The sequence below is a fragment of the Rana temporaria genome, chromosome 5, assembly GCF_905171775.1.
Source record: "Rana temporaria chromosome 5, aRanTem1.1, whole genome shotgun sequence".
Classification (NCBI taxonomy): Eukaryota; Metazoa; Chordata; class Amphibia; order Anura; family Ranidae; genus Rana; species Rana temporaria.
Window position 1 is genome coordinate 407,895,808 of NC_053493.1, and position 27,184 is coordinate 407,922,991.

Here is a 27,184-nt window from a genome sequence, read left to right on the forward strand (position 1 = left end):
TGAAAATCAGGGCAGAATCGTGGGTGCGCGGTATACGCCGATACCCGCTTTCCCGCGCCGAGTTTGAATACTGCGCCGACATATACCGAGCGCAGTACACTCGTGTATTGTCGGGCAGTCTCGGGTCCTCTCGCGCTGACGTCCTGGACGTACAGGACGTCAGCGCGAGAGTTGCCGAGCCTGCCTGACGATACACGAGTGTACTGCGCTCTGTATATGTCGGCGCAGTATTCAAACTCGGCGCGGGAAACGAGCGAGGACGCCGCAGAAGGACACCGGACCCGACGAAGAGGACACCCGAAGCCGCAGACGGACGCCGGACCCAACGAGGCCGCCGATGGACGCCGCGCAAGACACCAAAACTGTAAGTACAAAAAACTTTTTTCCACAGGAATTCGGGGCAACTTTAGGGGTGCGCGCTATACGCGGGAGCGCGCTATTTACCCCGATAAATACGGTATATAAGCCTCATATAAGACATAAGAAATGTCCAAAGTAATTATCAACCGAAAAAGTCCATAAAAGTAGCGAAGTCCATACATTTAAAAGTCCGAAGGTGCATGCATTAGCGCAGCTTGTCAGAAGAACAGAAGCAGACTTTCTATAGCACACCAAGAAAAGGAATGGAAGGGAGGAAGCCCTACGGTGATGTCATCCCGCCAACGCTGCGTTTCATATGTGCGTTCCAGCACCATCTTGGAAGGACCCAGCTGGATTTCTTCCTCCCTCCATGGCTTCACAGCGGACCCTGGTGGCCCCTCGGCTGGCAATCTTACTGAATGTCCCAGAATCACTTTAAATTGATGAGCCTTAGACTTCGTACACACGACCAAGAATCTTGTCAGGAAAAACCCGTTGTTTTCCCTGACGAGATTCTTGGCAAGAAACTCTTGCCGCCCAAGTGTACTGACTTTCATTTCAAAAGAACCGCGGTTCTCTTGAAAGGAAAGAACGCAGTGACGTCATCGCGTATGACAAACATGTGCTCGTCACATTCAATGCCGTCTCCGCCATCTTGCTTCACCCTACCTATGCCGTGGAAGCTACCGCGCACGCGTCAAAGTCATTTCGAGCATGCGTGGGTTTCCACGGCGACAGGTAAGTATACACACTCTCGGGTTTCTCGTCTGGAAACAGGCAAACGAGAATCTCGACGAGAAAAAAGAGAGCAGGTTCTCTTTTTATCTCATCGAGATTCTTGCCTGATTTCCAGACGAGAAACCTGAAGGCCTTGTACACACGAACGGGAATCTCGGCAAGAAGCAGTTTTCTTGCTGTTTTTTTGCAGAGAAACCCGCTCGTGTGTACAAGGCCTTACACTTACTCTTGCTTGTGAATAGTCACTTGGCATTTTAAACTTATATTAAATGTGTTTTACAGTCTGTATTTAGAGGCACTTCTACTTTGCTGTTTTTCATTGTGCGGTAAATCATTATTGCACATGGCAGAAGATCACAAGAAAAAACAAATGTCATGGATATGTCCTGTAGTATGTCTGGCAGCTTACCTGTCTCTCCATGTGTTTATTAGAGACCAGACTCTCTTATCTGGCTGCCTTTATCATCTCTCCTCCCTGTATGGCTCCACCCCAGGCCATTCCAGGAACTCTATATTAACCAGTGCACTGCAGGTCTGCATTGCTGATCAACGTTGTTTGTTAGTATTGTGTTCCTGCTTGCCGTGTGCTATGTTATCTCTGTGTACCGACTTTGGCTTGTCTCCGACTACTCCTGTTTGCCTGTGACCCTGACCCTTGGCCTGTCCCTTGGTTATCCCCATCTGCTTGTTGCCCCGACCTCGGCTTACCCTTCACTATCTCTTGTGTCCTGAGTGGCTGCTTCCCCTCTCTCCCTACGAAGCGTGACCTTGGGGACTCCTGGGGCCGCAACCTAGATTCAGTTGCAGCAAAGGCCATCCTCACCACTAGAGGCTCTGGTGAATACCAGCTGGATCTTAGATTCCGTGCCCTGGGGAATCTTGGGCTCAAGCTTCCTATAGGATCCCTGTTTGTGCACCAGCCAACCTCTCCTCCATATCCACTCTGTGGTCCATCCGCAGCAGTCTGCTATAGGGTTCACTACCCTGTGTTGCACCCCTGACTCCAACGGGGTGCACTTGTCATCTGGCCACAGGTGACCTGACGGTTAATATAGAGTTCCTGGGATGGCCTGGGTGGTGCCATACAGGGAGGAGAGATGATAAAGGCTGCCAGATAAGAGAGTCTGGCCTCTAATGAACACATGGAGAGAAAGGTAAGCTGCCAGACATAGTACATATCCATGACACCAAAGCCCTTTTGGGGCTCACCAAAACCCCTTCATCAGGCTTTATGTGGGAAGCTGAGCTGGAATAATTACCTGATGTCTAGAGTTATGTATCAGCAGATTCACATTTATCTGTTAGACCAGTATTCCAAATGGATCGATCTGCTGTTCATATATCATGCAATTATTCCAGCTCAGCTTACATTAGCCCTGATGAAGGGGACCTGTGAGTCCCTGAATTACAGATTTTCCTGTGAACTTCTGCTGTGTGCAATAAAGATTTACTAGACTTATATTATATCTATGGCGCTCTAATTTTTCTCTGCCAAACGAATATTGTAAATTACTGTATATACAGCAGCCTTTCTCAACCTTTTTAACGAGGATGAACCCTTGAAATAATTTTCATTCAAATCAATGCTGTTTTAAAAATTATATTTTTTTAAATGATAGTTTGCATTGATACATGTCCCCCAGGGTGGTGCTCAGGCCCCATACCCTTTGTGTGGCCAATAACTTGCATATAAGCCTTCAAAATGGGGACTTTTTCATGTTTGGGCCCCGTAGACTTTAATAGAGTTTGTGGCTCAGAGCGGAACCCTTTCCCTGTTTGGGAATTCTGGTATACAGAGGCAAAGTAAGTCACACCTGGAGCAAAGATCAGTCTATATAGGGAGCCTAAATATGCCCTCTTCTTTTAGAAAATTATTAGACTCATGCAAGTTGGCGTGTAGATTGCAATTATCCCTGTATATATTAAAGATATGAATACCTCTTAATGGGATTTTTAAAAAATTGAAATTTATATATATATATATATATATATATACACAAAAAGGTGAAATTTATTAACTGCTTGCCGACCAGCCGCTGGGCGAGAACACGTAGCTATATGTCAGCTCGCCCAGCAGCCAATAGGGGCGCGCGCGCCCCCCGCTCGTCCCTGACTCCCGTGCGCGTGCACGGCAGTCGCGATCGCCGTCCCTGACTCCCGTGCGCGTGCACGGCAGTCGCGATCGCGATTGCTCGTTACAGAGCGAGGATCGGGAGCTGTGTGTGTAAACACAGAGCTCCCGGTCATGTCAGGGGAGAAATGCCTGACCGTCTGTTCATACAATGTATGAACAGCGATCAGTCATTTCCCCTAGTGAGGCCACCCCCCCTACAGTTAGAACACACCCAGGGAACATACTTAACCCCTTCCCCGCCCCCTAGTGTTAACCCCTTCCCTGCCAGTGGCATTTTTATAGTAATGAATGCATTTTTATAGCACTGATCGCTATAAAAATGCTAATGGTCCCTAAAATGTGTCAAAAGTGTCCGAAGTGTCCGCCATAATGTCGCAGTACCGAAAAAAAAACCGCTGATCGCCGCCATTACTAGTAAAAAAAAAATATTAATAAAAATGCCATAAAACTACCCCCTATTTTGTAAACGCTATAACTTTTGCGCAAACCAATCAATAAACGCTTATTGCGATTTTTTTTTTTTACAAAAAATATGTAGAAGAATACGTATCGGCCTAAACTGAGGAAAAAAAAATATTTTTATATATTTTAGAGGGATATTTTTTATGGTAAAAATTAAAAAATATAATTGTTTTCAAAACTGGCGCTCTATTTTTGTTTATAGCGCAAAAACTAAAAACCGCAGAGGTGATCAAATACCACCAAAAAAAAGCTCTATTTGTGGGAAAAAAAGGACTCCAATTTTGTTTGGGAGCCACGTCGCACGACCGCGCAATTGTCAGTTAAAGCGACGCAGTGCCGAATCGCAAAAAGTGCTCTGGTCTTTGACCAGCAATATGGTCCGGGGCTTAAGTGGTAAATAGAACATTTTAAACATTATTAAAGTTTAATATTGTTTAAAATGTTCTATTAATAAATTTAATCTTTTTGTGTATGTATATATAATATATATATATATATATATATATCTCTCAATTTAAACTTTTTTTTAAATCCCATTAAGGCCCCGTACTCACGACCAAACATGTCTGCTGAAACTGGTCGGCAGACCAATTTCAGCAGACATGTTCCCTCGTGTGTACAGCCGCGCGGACAGGATTCCAGCAAACAATTGTCTGACAGACCGTTTCTGAGCAGACAACTGTTTCCCGGACTTGCTTTAAAACAGTCCGCTGGAAACCTGTCCGCCCGGACATGTACGGTCGTCTGTACAGACCTACCGTACATGTCCTGCCGCCCGCCATCCCTCGCATGCGTCGAATGACTTCGACGCATGCGTGGAAGCATTTTCAAGGCAGGCCGCCCACGCCGGCGCGTCATTGTCGCGGCGACACCGCGTCATCGACGCGTCGACACCGCGGACACGCCCCGCGTATTGTTTACGCGCGGTCTTCTGTTCGATGGTGTGTATAGCCATCGAACAGAAGTCCCCGGGCAGTCCCCGGCCAGACATGTCCGATGGAAACGGTCTGCAGACCGTTTTCATCGGACATGTCCTGCCGTGAGTACTCGGCCTAAGAGGTATTCATATCTTTAATATTTAATACTCTTCTTGACTTTTTGGGTACAGCTTTCACATTTCATGTTCTTTTTAACCTCTGCATATAGAAAGGCTTCTTTACAGTAAGAACCGTGACATTGTGGAGAAGTCATCCACAGGAGCTGCTTTTAATCATCTTAGTAGATGGTAGCTGCTTCCTTTTCTTTATGGCACACTCTCTATTTCGTCAATACATTCTAATCTAAATATTAATTTTCTACAACATTCGTTTCCAACTACCCATCCCCACCCCTGATGCTTCCCAGGGTGACCTCAATTCCCATTCCATACACCTAACATATGGATACATGACTGCAGGATATGAATTCTTATATATGTTGCATGAAAGATCCATTTAAAATATGTAAATATTTCATGTGTTTTCCAGCAATCATTTTATATTTCTGCACATATGCTTAGAGATTCCTATTACTTCTTATGTGTGCCAACACGTTCCACAGAGGGGAGCTCATAAAATAAACACTCAAGGATAAACATACTGCAGCAGTGAACAAAAATGGCGAGTGCCTGGTCCTCAAGAACTAAGGGCCAGATTCACAAAAGAGATACGACGGCGTATCTGCTGATACGCCGTCGTATCTCTGTTTCTATCTATGCGACTGATTCATAGAATCAGTTACGCATAGATAGCCAGAAGATCCGACAGGTGTAATTGTTTTACACTGTCGGATCTTAGGATGCAATACCGCGGCCGCCGCTGGGGGGAGTTCGCGTCATAAACCAGCGTCGGGTATGCAAATTAGGAGTTACGGGGATTCCCGACGGATTTTCGCATTCGCTAGTCTAGTTTCCCGTCGCAAAGTTAGTCGGTTTTTTTGGTGCCTTAACTTTACGCAGCAATCGTATGTGCTGTATAAAGTATGGCCGTCGTTCCTGCGTCGAAATTTAAAAAATAATGTCGTTTGCGTAAGCCGTCCGGGAATACGGAATTACGCTACGGGTGTCGTCGTTCGAAAAAATGACGTCACGGCGCGCAAAGCGCGACGGGAATTACGGAACGGAGCATGCGCAGTAGGTCCGGCGCGGGAGCGCGCCTAATTTAAATGGAACACGACGCCGCGGCGTAATTTTTCACGCAAGTGCTTGGTGAATCAGGCACTTGCGATGAAAAATTGCGGCGGTGTAACGTATCTACGATACGTTACGCCGCCGTGATTCTATGTGAATCTGGCCCAACCATTCTTAAGGAGGAAGTGAGATATTTGAAAAAGGTAAATATTCTTATTACCAGCGTTGAGCCACATCTCGCTATGTGAAGATACCTGCAGTGCAGTAATGATCAATGCTCATCATTATGGAAAACAGAACCCAGACAAGAAGCAACCTGCCGGGATGTGTTCTCCAATAAATTCCCACCGGTCTCTCTCATCTTCTCCAAATTTGTAACATGACTCACAAGAATGGATAGAACATCCTCACTAATTTAGAAATCCTTCTCTTCGGCAAGCCTTCCTTACAGTAGGAGAAACATACTTGACACGTAGCTCCTAACCACAGAAGAACTGCCTTTGCAGATTTCAGACACAGTAACGCTAGACCCCGATGAAGGGGGATTTGTACATAACCCCCAAAACGTGTCGGATATCAACTGTTTATAAGACATTTTTGTTGGTGACAATTAAAAAATTGTGCCAAATCCTACAGCTTGGAGCAGGGGTGTAACATAAATTGGAGAAGCAACGCTAGTTTTAAGGTTCAAATACTGTCAATTGCTTCTTAATAAAAAAAACATAATCACAAAAATTGGTGACATATCAATCCAGTTCTTCTAAAAACAGACACCAAAGTGAAATTTGATCAACAAGTTGTGCCACCACCTTTAGAAAAACTCACTTACCAGATGGCAAGCAAAACCAGGCAGATGGCCCCCATTGACAACGTCACATATGACGAAACGCGCCTGGTGGAGGATACATGTTGACGTCACCACGCTGTCTCACTAGGAGGATGGGATTTGTTTGAAGCCGGCCGGGACTGCTGTTTTTAAGTGTGATTTTAACTTTCTAAATATAAGTGCAATATATATTTTTATAAAGGGCTGTTACTGATTCAAATTTCCATGCTCGATTAATCGATTTTAATTTTAATCGATTAATCAACTAATTTCGATTAATTATAACGCACATACAGATCCAACTACTTTTAGCTGATCTCCTTGCAGGCTGATTCCCAGTGCAGCTACCAACCACTGGAAAAATGGATAGCAGGATACAAAAAACACACAAAGGCAGCGCTCGATGGGAATAGCATTACAACGTTTATAGTCTTCAAGTAGGTAACAAAATAAATATTGCACTGGAGATAAAATCGATGTAGCTACATAAACTGTAAAAATAGTGCGAGTAATACCAAACGGTAGCATAAAAACATGTAGCTAAGTATGATACTGGTATATAAATGTGCACAACGATACCACTGCTGAATCCAGATGAGGAGGGGTTAACATCAGTCCGTCGGCATGTAGATGTCCCATGAAGGGAACTATCACAACTCCCAGTGGATGGTTGTAGAATCCCAGGTTGATAGAGGGAAGTGATAGAGGGAAGTGTAACAGCCCTTGCGTGTGGCAGATAGTAAGGTCCCACTGGCATTCAGATATGAAGGCACAGCAAAGGAGCCCTTCAGATGGACACTGCAAGCCCCGCCAGTGTCCGTGATGTCACCAGATCTCCGCCGGAACTCCCGGAAGTCGGCGGAGAGGTGAGTGCCGATGAAAAGAATTTTGATCAATCAAAAAATGTTACGATTAATCGAGGAATTAATCGTTAATTTCCACAGCCCTAATTTTATACAATAAATACCAAGTGAGGTAATATTACACCTGGTTGTTTTTTTCTCCTTGGGTTACTGCTAAGTTTAATGCTGAACTAATGGTCCTGTATCGAACGGCGCCAGTGGTGTTTGGAGATACTTATGCAGCCACCCATCCAACGTTTACCTCTACGATCTTTTAAGCATATATATATATATATATATAAATATATCTATTCCATATTTTATTGGCTGGGCTATAGCCATCTGCCTGGTTTTGCTTGATATCTGGTAAGCAAGTTTTTCTAAAGGTGGTGGCACAACTTGTTGATCAAATTTCACTTTGGTGTCTGTTTTTTGAAGGTCTGGATTGATATTTCACCAATTTTGGGGATTTTGTTTTTTTTTACTACCGTGTTTCCCCGAAAATAAGCCCTACCCCGAAAATAAGCCCTAGTTTAAAATGTTTGTAACATCCTATAATCCACTCTATTATAGTAGTATATAATGTACAATGTGTGTGTTTCTATAATATAATTGCAGGGAAGAGAGGTCCGGCGGGTCACAGAAGCGCTGAACGAAGGTATTTGGCACAATTATTTTACAGAAACACACACATTGTACATTATATACTACTGTAATAGAGTGGATTATAGGATTTTACAAGCATTTTAACTCATTTCACACTGGGGATTCCTGTCAGGCAGGGAGAGAGAGGGGGAGAAAAGACAGTACATTACATGGTAAGACCTACCCCGAAAATAAGCCCTACTGTGTCTTTTGATGCCAAAATTAATATAAGACCCGGGCTTATTTTCGGGGAAACACGGTAACAAGCAATTGACAGTATTTGAACCTTAAAACTAGCGTGGCTTCTCCAATGTACTGTATTTGCTGGCATATAAGACTACCTTTTACACTTAAAAAAACTGGCCAAAAAGCAGGGGTCGTCTTATATGCCGGGTCAGCTGCTTGGATGCCTGCTGGATGTGCGGTAATACTGTATGTAGCTTGGGCTACATACAGTATATACCGCTTAGCCAATCCCGGTGAGCGGTGTATTCAAATGAATTCAGAGTCTGCTCGGATTGGAGTAACAACCTCTTCCAATCTGAGCAGGCTACATATAGTAGCCTGCTCAGATTGGCTTTGAGAGTCAGAGAAGCGTGGGCAGATGATGTTACAGCCTCTGCCAATCCAAGCAGGCTTTGTATTCATTAATAGAATACATTGTTCACCATGATTGGCTCCAGCCAGAAGGAAGAAGAATATGACTCCAGAAGGAAGAAATATGAAGCGTCGGAAGCCGCGGAAGGGGGGTCGTCTTATATGGTGAGTACAGGCAAAAAATCTTAAAAAGTTGTAAAATTAGGGGGTCGTCTTATACGCCCGGTCACCTTATACACCGGCAAATACGGTATATTTACTCTGTTAAGCTGTTGCTCATTGGACTACATTTGTCTATTCTTTACTGGTTAATATATTATTTTATCAATACATTTACTGTTACATTGGCACGTTTTTTTTCCCCTTTATTGGAGCAGGGGTATGAATGTTACCTCAAATAAAAAAAATAAAAAAAGAGTGTCTGCAAATGTGTATTAATTATCCTTATTATTACACCTTCAAGAGAACCTGAAAGCTGTACCCCAATAAAAGCCAGGCAGAGGGCAAAGGGATAGTCATCAGTATTGCCTGTGATCTCCCTGCACCTGACCCTTTTCCCATTATTGACTTACAGTAGGTGAACCCGATTTTGTGTCAATCTCGCTCTCTTTCTCAGCGAGATTGAGCACCTACGAGCCCCATCGCGGGAGCCAGCGCCGAGCTGGCTTGCCGCGATGGAGACAGAGCCGTCATAGAAGCGACGGGAGATCCGACTTGGATTCCCGCCAATTCTACACGTGTGCGGCGTTTGTTATGAATCCTGAGGGGGAAGTCCCCGCCGGATTTTAAATAAAAATCCGGCATGGGTCCCCCCCTCAGGAGCATACCGGGCCCTTAGGTCTGTTATGGGTTGTAAGGAGAGCCCCCCTACGCCGAAAAAAACGGCGTAGGGGGTCCCCCTACAATCCATACCAGACCCGTATCCAAAGCACGCTACCCGGCCAGCCAGGAAGGGAGTGGGGACGAGCGAGCGCCCCCCCCCCTCCTGAGCCGTACCAGGCTGCATGCCCTCAACATGGGGGGGGTTGGGTGCTCTGGGGCAGGGGGGCGCACTGCGGCCCCCCCCCACCTCAGAGCACCCTGTCCCCATGTTGATGAGGACAGGGCCCCTTCCCGACAACCCTGGCCGTTGGTTGTCGGGGTATGCGGGCGGGAGGCTTATCGGAATCTGGGAGCCCCCTTTAATAAGGGGGCCCCCAGATACCGGCCCCCCCACCCTAAGTGAATGAGTATGGGGTACATCGTACCCCTACCCATTCACCTGCAAGAAAAGTGGTAAAAACACAAATAAACCACACAGTGTATTAAAATATTTTATTTTTCTGCTCCGGAGGCCGCCCCCTGTCTTCTTTATTAGCTCTTTTACCAGGGGGGGCTTCTTCTTTGACGTCTTCGGGTGGGTGGGGGCCGCCGTCTGGTTCTCTTCCACCGCCGGGGGGGGGGTGGCTTTTAAAAAAGCCCCCACCCCCCCGGCGGGTTTCCTCCGGCGTCTTCGGCGGGGCTCTTCTTCTTCCGCTATCCCGACGGGTCTTCTCAACTCTCCGGGGTTCTCCTTCTGTCTTCGCCGCTCTCCGTTGTTGACTCGGCGCACCCCGGTTCTTCGTCTCGCTGTCCGGTGTCTTCTTCCGTGCTATACGTCTTCTCCTTCCGAGCTGTGATGAGTTCTTCTTCCGTGCTGTGACGTCATGTTCTTCACTTCTCTCCTTCTCCCGATGTTGACTCGCCGGTCCTCCTCGCTGAAATGACGGATGCGCGCCTTGCATCGGACCTATATAGGCCTCACAGTCCCATCATGCTCTGTACCTACCCATGTGATACCTACCACGTGGTAGGTATCACATGGGTAGGTACAGAGCATGATGGGACTGTGAGGCCTATATAGGTCCGATGCAAGGCGCGCATCCGTCATTTCAGCGAGGAGGACCAGCGAGTCAACATCGGGAGAAGGAGAGAAGTGAAGAACATGACGTCACAGCACGGAAGAAGAACTCATCACAGCTCGGAAGGAGAAGACGTACAGCACGGAAGAAGACACCGGACAGCGAGACGAAGAACCGGGGTGCGCCGAGTCAAGAGCGGAGAGCGGCGAAGACAGAAGGAGAACCCCGGAGAGTTGAGAAGACCCGTCGGGATAGCGGAAGAAGAAGAGCCCCGCCGAAGACGCCGGAGGAAACCCGCCGGGGGGGTGGGGGCTTTTTTAAAAGCCACCCCCCCCCGGCGGTGGAAGAGAACCAGACGGCGGCCCCCACCCACCCGAAGACGTCAAAGAAGAAGCCCCCCCTGGTAAAAGAGCTAATAAAGAAGACAGGGGGCGGCCTCCGGAGCAGAAAAATAAAATATTTTAATACACTGTGTGGTTTATTTGTGTTTTTACCACTTTTCTTGCAGGTGAATGGGTAGGGGTACGATGTACCCCATACTCATTCACTTAGGGTGGGGGGGGCCGGTATCTGGGGGCCCCCTTATTAAAGGGGGCTCCCAGATTCCGATAAGCCTCCCGCCCGCATACCCCGACAACCAACGGCCAGGGTTGTCGGGAAGGGGCCCTGTCCTCATCAACATGGGGACAGGGTGCTCTGAGGTGGGGGGGGCCGCAGTGCGCCCCCCTGCCCCAGAGCACCCAACCCCCCCCATGTTGAGGGCATGCAGCCTGGTACGGCTCAGGAGGGGGGGGGGCGCTCGCTCGTCCCCACTCCCTTCCTGGCTGGCCGGGTAGCGTGCTTTGGATACGGGTCTGGTATGGATTGTAGGGGGACCCCCTACGCCGTTTTTTTCGGCGTAGGGGGGCTCTCCTTACAACCCATAACAGACCTAAGGGCCCGGTATGCTCCTGAGGGGGGGACCCATGCCGGATTTTTATTTAAAATCCGGCGGGGACTTCCCCCTCAGGATTCATAACAAACGCCGCACACGTGTAGAATTGGCGGGAATCCAAGTCGGATCTCCCGTCGCTTCTATGACGCGCTTGCTGGGATGTGCTGTCACTATTCCAGTGAGTGTGAGATGTCGGCGAGATCTCGGCACCCTGTCGCCGAGTATCAGCGCGACGCTGTCGTGCTAAAAGCACAATATCACAAACACCTACTGTACCTTGCCTTATTCTGCACTGCACCTTTGTGTGGGTGGAGGTAGAGGCAGGGCTTTACTTCCTCATATCAGAGCCTCCAGCAAGTGGAACAGTGTACAGCATAGTATAGATCAGTGGCAGCCGCCAAAGCCCCCCCCCCCTCGCACTTACACCAGCAGGCTCCGGTGGACAGCGGCAGGATGCGGGCTTCGGCAGACAGCGGTGGGTTGCAAGCTCTGGCAGGCAGTGGCAGGTTGCAGGCTCTGACAGCAGTGGGCTTCTATGGGCGACGGGCTCCTGTGTCGCTCTCCCTTCTTCTCCTATGCATCCAATAGGATTGCCTGTCCTTTCAGCCAATCGTGTATCGGCCCTGCTTCCCGATTGGCCGGGAGGGGGGATCAGTGTTGCAAGAGCAAATATTCATTCGCTGTTACAACACACCTGGGTGGGCTCTGGAAGCAGTGCTCTGCGCCCCAAGCTCACCCTATTTTGAAGCCTATTAGAGCCTCTGGCTCTATTCAGTGCTTCAAAAAACATCCCTCCCACCCACCACCGTCATATGAATTCATGTGCCCGGCATACTGAAAGGGGCGGCACCCATACGCCCTCTATTGAGGCTAGCATTTAAAGACAGTGTTGTAATATTAATATATATGTGTAGGTATGTATGGCACAATATATTGTATTGCATTACCGTATTGACCAGGAATTCAGTTGAACTGTCCCAGCCGAATTCTAACATATCAAAGGGACAGAAGACCCTTAGATGTGTTAATCTTATGCAAGACTACCTAGGTGTGTGTAAGGTGTGGCCCATTAACCTCAAAGGTTATATTGTTTACATACGTTAGGAAGTATTTATTGATGGTAATTAGACTTGAGAGGGTATTCATTCATGAGAAACATTTGGTTGGGGTCATTATCTGTCACTCTGAAAGACAGGATGTAGATCAAAGACGGCCAATCAAATTGCTCAGCTATTCAGTGGATAGGGAATATAATCCTGGAGGTGAGTTTTGTCACTCAGAATATTCTCTGTGTATTCTCTGGGTATGGCACAGGTCTAGTGATGATCTAGTCAGATGGGACTTTGAATTACTCTGTTGGATTTGTATCATCTGTGGAATTTGGACTGTATTCTGTATTGGAAGTCGAATAAATGCACTCTCTGGAGAGCCTGGTGTGTTGCTGCGGAACAACATAATTTATAGTCATCATACTAACACCTAAATATCAATTATCTACTCCGGACTACACTATACATTGATATCACTACAGTCAGCAGTGCCATAGATGATCTTACACTGCAGATATATAACTATCATGAAATGATAGCCCCATGCAGTCTGATTTATGCAAGGAACATATCCGAAAAACACATTACACCTTGTCCTGCCACCTGGCTCAAAAGAAATAATACAGACTTACCACATTTCCTGGTAACCCTCGGGCTCCAGGTTGTCCGGCGGGGCCAACTGGACCCTGTTAAAAGATAAAACAATTATGTTGGACACAGCCGTCATGTCATCAGGAGGGCCACATGCACATGCGATACCCCTCCTTCTGAGGGATGTTCCTGAACGTCCACATTTAGAAGGAGGACACACACACCCGGCCGTATATGTGCAGTGGCCGGATGGGAAGTGGTTAAATAACCCCTTGAGGACAGAAGTCACAGAATCCTAGCAAATCAAAATTTACATGTACAGTATATATTTTGCTTTCTTCTTTTTTCATTGTAAACCAAAGAAACCTCACGTGTGAGCAGCTCTGGTTTAGGAAGGTATGCTAGTCCTTAGTCCACTGTTGGAGTGCTGGCTGGGGAAGGAGCTTGCCCCGGCTTCAGATGTCAATGTGTATGAAAATAAATGCCTGTGTAGCCGCACATCAAAGCAAACCTGCTCGTGATGGTAAATGGCCACCTTAGCCTGGGCTCCAACCAGGCCACGTTCCAACACATTTCACTCCACCCCTTTGAGCTTAAAATGATTTTAAACCCTCACGTTTTTTCCCCTATTTCTGAGTCGGGGCTCATTTACACTTGCTTCGGCTTCAACACATATTAATGTGAAAATTCAAAACAATAACTAACTAACTAACAATAACTAACTATTAAATTATAGATATTGGAATTTCATTTCAAATGTGGCTGTTATTGAACGTAATGAAAACAAATTCATCCGAAAGTTATGAATTATCCAAAATAACGAATCCCGTATCCAAACAAATGGAATGTAATGAATTAATAATAACAAAAATAACAATAATAATAATAATTATAATAATAATAATAAAAAAACGTTTTATTTATATTATTATTTATTCGTTCCGTTCCATTTGTTTATTGCATTTGTTATTTTGGATAATTCATAACTTTGGATAAATTAGTATTTGTTACATTCACTAACAGCCAAATTTGAAAGGAAATTCCAATACCTATAATTTAATAGTTAGTTATTAGTTCGTTTTTTAGTTATTCTTTCAAATTTTCATTCTTATTTTCAGATTTTCGAATTTTCAAATTTATGATTTTTCAGATTTACGAATTAACGTAAAAAAAATTACATTATGCCTTTGTCTTAGGTTAACCGATGAAGCTGACTGATGGTCCGTCACGCCTACACACCATAGGTTAAATAACCGATCGTCTCAGAACGCGGTGACGTAAAACACAACGACGTGCTGAAAAAAACGAAGTTCAATGCTTCCAAGCATGCGTCGACTTGATTCTGAGCATGCGCGGGTTTTTAACCGATGCTTTTGCATAATAACGATCGGTTTTGACCTATCGGTTAGGCGTCCATCGGTTCAATTTTAAAGCAAGTTCCTATTTTTTTAACCAAAGGTTAACTAACCTATGGGGCCCACACAAGATCGGTTTTGACCGATGAAAACGGTCCTTCCGACCGTTGTCCTCTGGCTATTCTATTGTGTGTACGAGGCCTTACAGGTTGGTTTTTTTTTGGGGGGGGGAGGTGTTCCCAGGGTTTACAATCTCTTTAAAAAGAATTTAAAAAATTCACGTAGAATTGCACAGATTAACATTAAACAGCTGTGACCGACTACCAAAAAGCACAATCTTGGGACAAGCCTGTGTGACGCTCTTATTGTCTACTTACAGTATCTCCCTTTGGTCCGCGCTCTCCTTTATTCCCATCCAATCCTTTAGGGCCCTGTAGAAATATATTGCAATATATAAGAATAAAGGAAATAGATGATTGCATTTATACATACACAGCTTTTAAGGTGCTAGTCCATCTACACATCCCTACCAGAATTTCCCAAGCTGGCCTAAGGCTATGGCCATTGGAAATGTTGGGAATTCAGCTATTGCTGTATGTTGCCATAAGAGACTGACACATCTAGAACTCATTTACACTTGTATGGTATATAGTGCCTGGTTACTTTTTAGAACCGGTGCTATGTTAAATTTAGAGGGGGTCAGAGAGTTAGTTAACTCTGACCATGTTGATTTTTCCAAATTTGGGTCTCTGTCTCAGCTTTGGCTGTGTGCTGTGGGCTCATTCTGTCATTCCTGGGGTGCTGATCTCACCTCAGGTAGGCAAGTGGCAGCAGCGGAGTCAGGGAGTGGGTGCTCTTACCCAGCAGCCTATCAGGAGGGTTTGGCCTCGCTGTGCGTCCAGGGGGAGAGTATTTATGGGACAGACACCATTGGGCTGGGTCCTTTTTCGTGTGTGGCGCCCACCTTCAGGGTGACCATATCACAGCGCCCCGGCGAAATTGCCATCCAGGCCAGGGTGCGCTGCCACGCGGTGTTCCTGGTTTCGGGACCACCTTGGTCCGGAACTTCTGAGCTGTGGCTGGGCCCCAGTGATCGACTGGGCCCCTAAATTAAGGTGACCAGATTTTTAAAATGAAATCCGGGGACATATTTTTTCTTTACTAGTAATGGCAACAATCAGCGACTCTCTGCCTGTCGCCGCCCGCCTCACAGCCTATCAAGTCTCACTCTTCGGGCCCCGGCTACTACTGGATGGGGCGCGGAGGAAGATCACTCCACCAGGGAAGGCAAGGAGATAGGCAGGTGGCTGGCCAGGATTTGAGCCAAGGATATGATCATCAGAAAGGGGCACAGATAATGGGAAAAATACAACCCCCCTATGCTAGTAGGCATGGCCGAGGGGGGTGTGCAATTCAATTTTTTTTATTTTAATTCTGCACTGTCTTTAAAATTGCCCCTGCCCCCTATTAAATCCAATCTGGGGACAAAACCAGGGACAGACTTGGTCCGGGGACAGTGTCCTCAATCAGGGGACTGTCACCTGAAACTGGGGATGTCTGGTCACCCTACCCTAAATCCAACAAGATCCCAAGTGTTATTCCTGTTGGGGGAAGCTGTTCGGTGGAAGTCTGCCTGAGACGTGCCAAGAGAGGCTGGCGATCCAAAAGGGCTTCGACCATCCACCGGGGATCAAGGTAACCGGGCACTGAGAGGCTGGACGTCGGTTGCCTATCAGTCGGTAACCTAGCTACAACTACTTGAAGGGGATCCAGGTGCCAAGTCTACTAAGGAGGATTATCTCCGCTGTTTCAATTATCAGGAGGGTCTGTGGCAGAGACTTTTTCCTAAGATTCGAGTGACATTCTGGCTGCCAGGCCGGTGAGAGAGGCCTGTCCAGGTGCGCTAAACCCACTCAGGCTGGAGTGGTGAAAGAGACATTACACGTGGGAGCAGGACTGTTTCCCTGTTACTGATATCTGGATCTGCTATCTTCATTTCTACTAAACCTCTACTCTTCACCAAGTTTTATTGTTTTTACCCGGCTGGGTCTGTTACTACAACTTTCACCAAACACCCCTAGACATCAGAGAAACACGAGGTAACATGCCGCCCAAAACAAACCAGCAGCTCCTTTGGGGGTAGTGCTACAGGTACAGTATAAGACACATCTGTACCATATTCAAACTATAGTACAAATAGGAATATAACACTCCATGGTGATGCCGCTCAGCTCCTGATTGAAAGATCTGAAATCCAATGAATGAAAGGGATATTCAAGGGACAATGTACAATGAAGGTAAAGTAAGCAATGACTGTACAGGACAGGAGTAAAAAGAAATACATATTAAACTCGCTATTTTTTCACCTACATGACAATACTGGTATTTGTCATTGGCCCAGTGCTGGATCATAGAAAGGGATGGGAGGAGTTCTAAAGGAGAGGGGTAAAGAGAAGAGAGGAGAGAGAGAGAGGGGGAGGATAGGAGAAAATGGAAACAGAGGAGGGGGAAGAGATCAGAGAGAGGAGAATAGAGAAAAGAGAAGGGATACTGGAGGAGAAGATAGAAGGGAAAGGGAGAGGAGACAGGAGAAGAGAGGAGGGGAGGGGCGCTGGAGAAGAGGAGAGAAGGGGAGGGGCACTGGAGGAGAGGAGAGAATGGGAGGGGTTCTGGAGGAGAGGAGAGGAGAGAAGGGAATGGGTGCTGGAGGAGAGGAGAGAAGGGAATGGGTGCTGGAGGAAAGAAAAATAGAGAAAAGGAGAAGAGAAGAGAGAAGGGGAGGGGTTCTGGAGGAGAGGAGAGGAGAGAAGGGAATGGGTGCTGGAGGAGAGGAGAGGAGAGGAGAGAAGGGAATGGGTGCTGGAGGAGAGGAGAGAAGGGGAGGGGCACTGGAGGAGAGGAAAGAATGGGAGGGGTTCTGGAGGAGAGGAGAGAAGGGAATGGGTGCTGGAGGAAAGAAAAATAGAGAAAAGGAGAAGAGAGAAGAGAAGGGGAGGGGTGCTGGAAGAGAGGAGACAAGGGGAAAATTGCTTGAGGAGAGCAGAGAAGGAGAGGAGAGAGAGGAAAAGAGCAAAGGAGATGAGAGAAGGGGAGGGTGCTGGAGGAGAGGAGAGGATAACTACATGCAGTGTTGCCTACCAGAACAATCCCTATGTGACTCACGTAAGGAGAAGAGAGGAGAGAGAGAGAGAGGGGGAGGATAGGAGAAAATGGAAACAGAGGAGGGGGAAGAGATCAGAGAGAGGAGAATAGAGAAAAGAGAAGAGAGAAGGGATACTGGAGGAGAAGAGAAACGACTAGTGAAGGGAAAAGGAGAGGAGAAGAGAGAAGGGTAGGGGCGCTGGAGGAGCGGAGAGAAGGGAAGGGGCACTGGAGGAGAGGAGAGAATGGGAGGGGTTCTGGAGGAGAGGGGAGGAGAGAAGGGAATGGGTGCTGGAGGAGAGGAGAGAAGGGAATGGGTGCTAGAGGAAAGAAAAATAGAGAAAAGGAAAAGAGAAGAGGGGAGGGGTGCTGGAGAAGAGGAGAGGAGAGAAGGAGGGGTGGAGGGGTGCTGGAGGAGAGGAGAGGAGAGAAGGGAATGGGTGCTGGAGTAGAGGAGAGAAGGGAATGGGTGCTGGAGGAAAGAAAAATAGACAAAAGGAGACGAGAAGAGAGAAGGGGAGGGGTGCTGGAGTAGAGGAGAGAAGGGAATGGGTGCTGGAGGAAAGAAAAATAGAGAAACGGAGAAGAGAAGAAAGAAGGGGAGGGGTGCTGGAGGAGAGGAGAGGAGAGAAGGGAATGGGTGCTGGAGGAGAGGAGAGAAGGGAATGGGTGCTGGAGGAAAGAAAAATAGAGAAAAGGAGAAGAGAAGAGAGAAGGGGAGGGGTGCTGGAGGAGAGGAGAGGAGAGAAGGGAATGGGTGCTGGAGGAGAGGAGAGAATGGAATGGGTGCTGGAGGAAAGAAAAATAGAGAAAAGGAGAAGAGAAGAGAGAAGGGGAGGGGTGCTGGAGGAGAGGAGAGGAGAGAAGGGAATGGGTGCTGGAGGAGAGGAGAGAATGGAATGGGTGCTGGAGGAAAGAAAAATAGAGAAAAGGAGAAGAGAAGAGAGAAGGGGAGGGGTGCTGGAGGAGAGGAGAGAATGGGAGGGGTTCTGGAGGAGAGGAGAGAAGGGAATGGGTGCTGGAGGAAAGAAAAATAGAGAAAAGGAGAAGAGAAGAGAGAAGGGGAGGGGTGCTGGAGGAGAGGAGAGATGGGAATGGGTGCTGGAGGACAGGAGAGAAGGGGAGGGGCACTGGAGGAGAGGAAAGAATGGGAGGGGTTCTGGAGGAGAGGAGAGAAGGGAATGGGTGCTGGAGGAGGGGAGAGAAGGGAATGTGTGCTGGAGGAGAGGAGAGAAGGGGAGGGGCACTGGAGGAGAGGAGAGAAGGGGAGGGGTTCTGGAGGAGAGGAGAGAAGGGAATGGGTGCCGGAGGAAAGAAAAATAGAGAAAAGGAGAAGAGAAGGGGAGGGGTGCTGGAGGAGAGGAGAGGAGAGAAGGGAATGGGTGCTGGAGGAGAGGAGAGAAGGGGAGGGGCACTGGAGGAGAGGAGAGAAGGGGAGGGGTTCTGGAGGAGAGGAGAGAAGGGAATGGGTGCCGGAGGAAAGAAAAATAGAGAAAAGGAGAAGAGAAGGGGAGGGGTGCTGGAGCAGAGGAGACAAGGGGAAAATTGCTTTAGAAGAGCAGAGAAGGAGAAGAGAGAGAGGAGAAGAGCAAAGGAGATGAGAGAAGGGGAGGGGTGCTGGAGGAGAGGAGAGGATATCTACATGCAGTGTTGCCTACCAGAACAATCCCTATGTGACTCACTTTTCAACAATAGATGCAAATGTGTATTTCTGTGTATACAAAATAATGAAATGTATTTTAATTGCGACTAGTAATAATACGTTGAATTGGACTTTCCCCAACCTATAATCATCCCCTGCATAGCAGTACTCAGATTGGTAGAAGAAGAGGCTGTACTTTGGATCAGTCAACTATCTGAGCCTACCAAGGACATGCTGAATATATGAAGGAGCAGAGAGATGACCTCATCAGTCAGTAGCTGCCCCTTCATTCTTCAATCACAGGTTGGAGGTGACTTGGCTCTTTCAGCTCATAAAGCTGGCTGTACAGTCTGGTGGGACTGATGCAAATTTCAGGACCATTTGGGCAGAAAATCAAATCCGTTGGCAGGTAAAACAGCTCCAATATATATTATTTTAACTATATCTGGCTGTTTGCCTGGAGTTCAGCTTTAAAGAAATCCTCATTACTCAGCAACTTTAAAAAGGGCCCCAAGAGAAAGACCAGCCGGGTAATAAACCCGCGGAGCGTTTCAGCGATGTGCGTTCTTCTTAGAACAGCAATAAAAGTCATTAGTTATCGGTGTGAATGTGATGGTGTATTGCTCAGTCCAGCGTCCTCGGCACACCATCCACGTTCACAAAGGTTTTACTGCTTCCCGAGAATGATAAAACGCATCGGGCAGAGTCCCTGATGAATATTAAAGCTGAACTTCAGGATCCAGCCAACTTTACACTTCTAACTCTCTGTCCTCATTCACATTCAAAATGCTTTTAAGTGAGTGTTGTAGTTTTTTTTTTTGTAATCATGCTTGTTATACTTTGTAACAGTCATGTACTGGCCATCGGGACTATTCTGACAGCGAGTGATCGCGATTTCACTCCTGTCAGGAGGAGCAGCTGCCGTCACTTGCTGGAGAGAGAATTAGGCTTTCTGCTCCCTCCAGCCTGCAGGGGAGACTTTCCTTCCTCTCTCCCCTTATCACTTGTCGCTTATCACATGACTGAAGAGAGGAAGAAGAGAAGCTGCCTTCAGAACTGTGGCCCGGATTCAGAAAGCAGTTACGACGGCGTATCTCCGGATACGCCGTCGTATCTCTGAGTTGCGGCGTCGTATCTATGCGCCTGATTCATAGAATCAGTTACGCATAGATTTCCCTAAGATCCGACCGGCGTAAGTGTCTTACACTGTCGTATCTTAGGCTGCATATTTACGCTGGCCGCTAGGTGGCGCTTCCGTAGATTTACGCAAGGAATATGCTAATTCGGTAGATACGCCGATTCAGAAACATACGTCCGCCCGACGCATTTTTTATGTCGTTTACGTTAGGCTTTTTCCGGCGTAAAGTTACCCCTGCTATATGAGGCGTATCCCATGTTAAGTATGGACGTCGTTCCCGCGTCGAATTTTGAAAAATGTATGTAGTTTGCGTAAGTTGTTCGCGAATAGGGCTGTACGTAAGTTACGTTCACGTCTAAAGCATTGACGATTTGCGGCGTAATTTTGAGCATGCACACTGGGATTCTTTCACGAACGCCGCATGCGCCGTTCATAAAAAATGGTAAATACGTGGGGTCACAATTAATTTGAATAAAACACGCCCACATCATCCACATTTGAATTAGGCGGGCTTACGCCGGACCACATACGCTACGCCGCCGTAACTTAGGGCGCAAGTTCTTTATGAATACGGAACTTGCGCCCTAAGTTACGGCGGCGTAACATATCTGAGATACGTTAGGCCCGCCGATAGATACACAAATGTATCTGAATCCGGGCCAGTGAGTACATGTGGGAGGGGGAGAAGAGGGGGGACACTCTGATGTAAGGGGCTGCTAATAGGGACACTCTGATATAAGGGGCTGCTAATAGGGACACTCTGATGTAAGGGGCTGCTAATGGGGACACTCTGATGTAAGGGGCTGCTAATGGGGACACTAATGTAAGGGGGTGCTTATGGGGACACTCTGATGTAAGGGGCTGCTAATGGGGACACTCTGATGTAAGGGGCTGCTAATGGGGACACTAATGTAAGGGGGTGCTTATGGGGACACTCTGATGTAAGGGGCTGCTAATGGGCACACTCTGATGTAAGGGGCTGCTGATGGGGACACTCTGATATAAAGGAGTGCTGATGGGGATACTCTGATATAAGGGGGTGCTGAAGGGACACTCTGCTGTAAGGAGGTGCTGAAGGGACACTCTGCTGTAAGGAGGTGCTGAAGGGACACTCTGATGTAAAGGGGCTGCTGATGGGGGACACTCAAAATTTAAGTGGGCCAGTCTGGATGAAGTCCAGGGCCAAACTTTTGTTCCAGTCCAGCCCTGCTTTGTAAAGTCATAATTTGCTCGCTAAATTTGAACGTTGGCTGGATGCACCAACAACAGATGGGACATAGGAACACATGCATGATGTCACCACACCAGACTTTACCAGTCAATATCAAGCACACTCTCCTCTTCCCTACAGCCACTGCTGTCTCACACAGTGGATCATGTGACCTGACTGGAGCTAGCTGAAAATAGGCAAGTCCATGGGTCAGGGGGGGGGCGCAAATTACTTGCCTCGCCCCAGGCGCTGACAACCCACGCTACGCCACTGGTGATATGATGCCTTTCCAAGGCAAATAAGGCCACCAAAAAAGGTAAAATTAAAACAAAAGATGGGGGAAAATGTCCCTGCGTCATATGGAGCGAATACTGACCAGGCCTCCCTCTGTCGCCTTCACCGCCGCCGCTATCTCTCCTGTGAGCCTGGTGATCTCCTGGCTAAGCCTATCACTCACAGAAGACAGCAGCCCCAGTGGCCGAATGGAGTACTGCCGCTCCTGCTGCTCTGTCTTCTATCTGAGTGACAGGCGGATGTAATAATGTCCTCGCCAGTCGCCGGGTACAGGTCAGGCTGCATTTTTAATGGGCACAGGTCAGGCTGCATTTTTAATGGACACAGGTCAGGATTCATTGTTAATGGGCACAGGTCAGGCTGTATTGTTAATGGGCACAGATCAGGATTCATTCTTAATGGGCACAGGTCAGTTTTCATTGTTAATGGGCACAGGTCAGGATACATTGTTAATGGGCACAGGTCAGGATTCATTGTTAATGGGCACATGTCAGGATTCATTGTTAATGGGCACAGGTCAGGATTCATTGTTAATGGGCACAGGTCAGGCTGTATTGTTAATGGGCACAGATCAGGATTCATTCTTAATGGGCACAGGTCAGTTTTCATTGTTAATGGGCACAGGTCAGGATACATTGTTAATGGGCACAGGTCAGGATTCATTGTTAATGGGCACAGGTCAGGATTCATTGTTAATGGGCACAGGTCAGGATTCATTGTTAATGGGCACAGGTCAGGCTGCATTTTTAATGGACACAGGTCAGGATTCATTGTTAATGGGCACAGGTCAGTTTGCATTGTTAATGGGCACAAGTCAGGATTTATTGTTAATGGCATACCTCCCAACTGTCCCTGATTTCGAGGGACTGTCCCTGATTTGGAGCAATGTCCCTCTGTCCCTCATTCTCCTCATTTGTCCCTCATTTTGGTCTGATCTATATAGATGTATATAAAATGCACTTTTTATCTATCAAAAAGGGTTTCCCAGCACTAAACTTTCATCTGATTTCTAAATTGCTGCATTTGTAAATTCCAAAAGCCACGATAAAGAAATAGTAGTGGTAAAAAATAGCACTTTTGGGTTTAACCAATCTTATTTTTTTGTACAATTCTCCTTTAAGGGGGCGTGGCAAGGGGTGTGTCCTATGCCTGCATACTTTTGCCGATTGGTGTCCCTCATTCCCATCTCAGAAAGTTGGGAGGTATGGTTAACGGGCATAGGTCAGGCTGCATTCTTAATGGGCACAGGTCAGGATTCATTCTTATTGGGCACAGGTCAGTTTGCATTGTTAATGGGCACAGGTAAGGCTGCATTTCATGGCACTGGTCGGGTTGCATTTTATGGGCACTGGTAAATATTTTAGTACACCATTTGGTTCAGAATATTTTTTTTCTTGTTTTCCTCCTCTAAAACTTAGGTGTGTCTTATGGAGTGAAAAATACGGCAAATAACTAAAATATATGTCCAGAAGACCAGCAAAAGTCCTTAAAGTGAAGGAAAAGACGTGCCCTTCAATTTCCAACACCCGAAGGATAGACAGGGCAAATATATCCTCTTACCAGAGATTTAGACCTTTCCGTGTCTATATGGGCATCAGAGAGTGATTCACCCCTCACTTTGCCCCTCATTTTGGTTCCAAAAGCCAATACAAAGGAATAGAAGTGGTAAAAAAGCACTTGTGGGTTTAACCAATCTTGTTTTCTGTACAAGTCTCCTTTGAGGGGGCGTGGCAAGGGGTGTGTCCTATGCTTGCTTACTTTTGCTGATGTGTCCCTCATTCCCATTTAAAAACGTTGGGAGGTGTGGTTACATGCTTACAAATCATGAGCACTAAACTGCATGCTCTTGCCACCTAAGAATAGGTCCCCCCCCCCCTTCCTCCCAGTACAAATCTGCCCCCTGCTGAAATCCCCCCTCCTGGCACACATTTTTATCCCACCCAGCTCAAATCCTCTTTCTCCCTATTTGTCCCCAGCACAACCCCCCCCCCCCCCCCAAAAAAAAACAAAACTTTCCCCTCCTAGCACAAATCTTATACCCCTCAAATTTCCTTTCTGAGCACAAATCCTCTCCCAACCCATTCCACCCCCCCTCCTAGCACGAATAACCCCCCTCCCAAATGTTCTCCTCCTAGCACATGTACCCCTTGATCAGCTCTACTAGCTCAAATCCCCCCCCCCCCCAAAAAAAAACTCCCCTCTTAGCACAAATCCCCCTCATCACATTACCTTTTCTAGCACAAATCCCCTCTCCTAGCATGAAACTTCTTCCCCCATTCCCCCTCGCAACACAAATCCCCCCATATCACCACTGCTAGCACACGCTCAAATCCTTTCTCCCTCTATATGCTTCCAGCACAACGCCCCCGCCCCTCAAAAAAACGTTCCCCTCCTAGCACAAATCCTCTACACCTCAAATTTCCTCTCTGAGCGCAAATCCTCTCCCAACCCATTTAAACCCCATCCTAGCACGAATACCCCCTACCCCCCCAAATGTTCTCCTTCTAGCACATAAGCACATATAGCCCTCAATCATCTCTACTAGCTCAAACCCCCCCCAAAAAAAACTCCCCTCTTCGCACAAATCCCCCTGATCACATTACCTTTTCTAGCACAAATCCCCCCCTCCTACCATGAAACCTTATTCCCCCAACCCCCCTCTCAACACAAATCCCCCCATATTACCACTGCTAGCACACCTCCCCAAATTTCCGCTCCTAGAATAATTCTTACCCACTGCCGCACCACCCCCCCCCCCCCCCAAATTCCCCCTCTCGACACAAATCCCCCCTCCCCTTCACAACTCCCCTCTTAGCACAAATCCCCACCATCACATTACCTTTTCTAGCACAAATACCCCCTCCTAGCACAAAACCTCTTCCCCCATCCCCCTCGCAACACAAATCCCCCCATATCACCACTGCTAGCACACCTCCCCAAATTTCCCCTCCAAGAATAATTCTTGCAAAATGAAGGAAGGATTTCTGCAACCGCACTCCAAAACTTGTTGCTTTTATTGTAAAATGAAAAACACAGGATACATGCCACAGCAAACGGGGTACAAGCTGACACGTTTCACACTAAACTTTAGTGCTTAATCAAAGCTATGATTAAGCACTAGGGTTTAGTGTGAAACGTGTCAGCTTGTACCCCGTTTGCTGAGACATGTATCCTGTGTTTTTAATTTTACAATAAAAGCAACAAGTTTTGTAGTGCTAGGTGTGAAAGATTGTGGTAATACTGCTCTGTCAAAATGGACAAACGAAAAATAAAACAAATGCTGCAACTTTAAATGTGAGACACACACAAATTAGACAAATTATAAAAAAAACAAGCTGCGCAACTAGCGTGATGACTCAAACCAAAAACCAGCAAGTAAATAAATTGCAAAACTTAGTGCTGTAGATGTGTAGAGATCACTAAAACAAATAGGTGACCCTATTTGTGTCACATGTTGATAAGTCTCTGTGAAAAAAAAAACGGTTGAGCAAATCAAAGTCCTATTTCAAGGAATGGACGCATCAGATGGTAGTTTACTAGCTGTAAATGTGCTGCTCCTACAGGTAAAATGGTGACATCAAACCGAAAGGAACCACAGAACAGTGATGGGATAGAAAGGAAATCTTCCACCTTCCAAATAAACTGCCTCTTACCGAAAGGGAAGATCCCAACCAGAGATCTTCTGTTGGCGTGTGGCTTTCAAACCCAGCCTAGAGGTCTATGTAGCAGGATATCGTTAACCCGATGTCAAATGGATCTCCCACCGCTGGTGTGAATACAGCCAGGTGAGGAAGGAAAGAAGGCTGACATAGCGTAATCCAGTAAAACGTTTTAACCACTTAAGCCCCGGACCTTTAGGCAGCTAAATGCCCAGGCCAGGTTTTGCGATTCGGCACTGCGTCGCTTTAACAGACAATTGCGCGGTCGTGCGACGTGGCTCCCAAACAAAATTGGCGTCCTTTTTTCCCCACAAATAGAACTTTCTTTTGGTGGTATTTGATCACCTCTGCGGTTTTTATTTTTTGCGCTATAAACAAAAATAGAGCAACAATTTTGAAAAAAATTCAATATTTTTTACTTTTTGTTATAATAAATATCGCCCAAAAACATATCTAAATTTTTTTTTTTCCATCAGTTTAGGCCGATACGTATTCTTCGACCTATTTTTAGTAAAAAAAATCTCAATAAGCGTTTATCGATTGGTTTGCACAAAATTTATAGCGTTTACAAAATAGGGGATAGTTTTATTGCATTTTTATTAATTATTTTTTTTTACTACTAATGGCGGCGATCAGCGATTTTTTCCGTGACTGCGACATTATGGTGGACACTTCGGACAATTTTGACACATTTTTGGGACCATTGTCATTTTCACAGCAAAAAAGGCATTTAAATTGCATTGTTTATTGTGAAAATGACAGTTGCAGTTTGGGAGTTAACCACAGGGGGCGCTGTAGGAGTTAGGGTTCACCTAGTGTGTGTTTACAACTGTAGGGGGGTGTGGCTGTAGGACTGACGTCATCGATCGAGTCTCCCTTATATAAGGGATCACTCGATCGATACGCCGCCACAGTGAAGCACGGGGAAGCCGTGTTTACACACAGCTCTCCCCGTTCTTCAGCTCCGGGGAGCGATCGCGACGGAGCGGCTATAAACAAATAGCCGCGCCGTCGTCCCGGATCGCTCCCCGAGGGAATCCGACCGCCGCATGTAGCGGGGGGGTCCCGATCGGACCCCCCACCCGCTAGAAGGCAAGGACGTACATGTACGCCCATTTGCCTGTATGTGCCATTCTGTGGACGTACATATACATGCGGCAGTCGGGAAGTGGTTAATGTATAAAATAAATAAAATCGCACTTACAATAAGAAGATATAAAATTGCATGTGAAAGTTTGTAGCCGGCCGGCTAACACAGCCCGTTCACTCCGGGACTCTGTATGTAGCGATGACGTCAGCACGCCAATTCACCCCATACATGCGATTTTATATCTTCTTATTGTAAGTGCGATTTTATCTATTTTATACATTTACACGTTTTACTGGATTACGCTATGTCAGCCGTCTTTCCTTCGTCACCTGGCTGTATTCACACCAGCGGTGGGAGATCCATTTGACATCGGGTTAGCGATATCCTGCTACATAGACCTCTAGGCTGGGTTTGAAAGCCACACGCCAACAGAAGATCTCTGGTTGGGATCTTCCCTTTCGGTAAGAGGCAGTTTATTTGGAAGGTGGAA

At 46.8% G+C, this 27,184-nt stretch overlaps 1 protein-coding gene across 1 annotated transcript in view; it reads right to left on the bottom strand.

Moving 5' to 3' along the window:
* The window catches only part of COL22A1 (collagen type XXII alpha 1 chain), a 513,833-nt gene that overhangs the window by 131,764 nt on the left and 354,885 nt on the right, over positions 1-27,184 (bottom strand). The window contains exons 35-36 of the mRNA XM_040355007.1: positions 14,898-14,951; positions 13,207-13,260 (exon numbers count right to left, since the gene is read on the bottom strand). Coding sequence (XP_040210941.1) covers positions 13,207-13,260; positions 14,898-14,951 — 108 coding nt within the window. The remainder of the gene's footprint in view (positions 1-13,206; positions 13,261-14,897; positions 14,952-27,184) is intronic.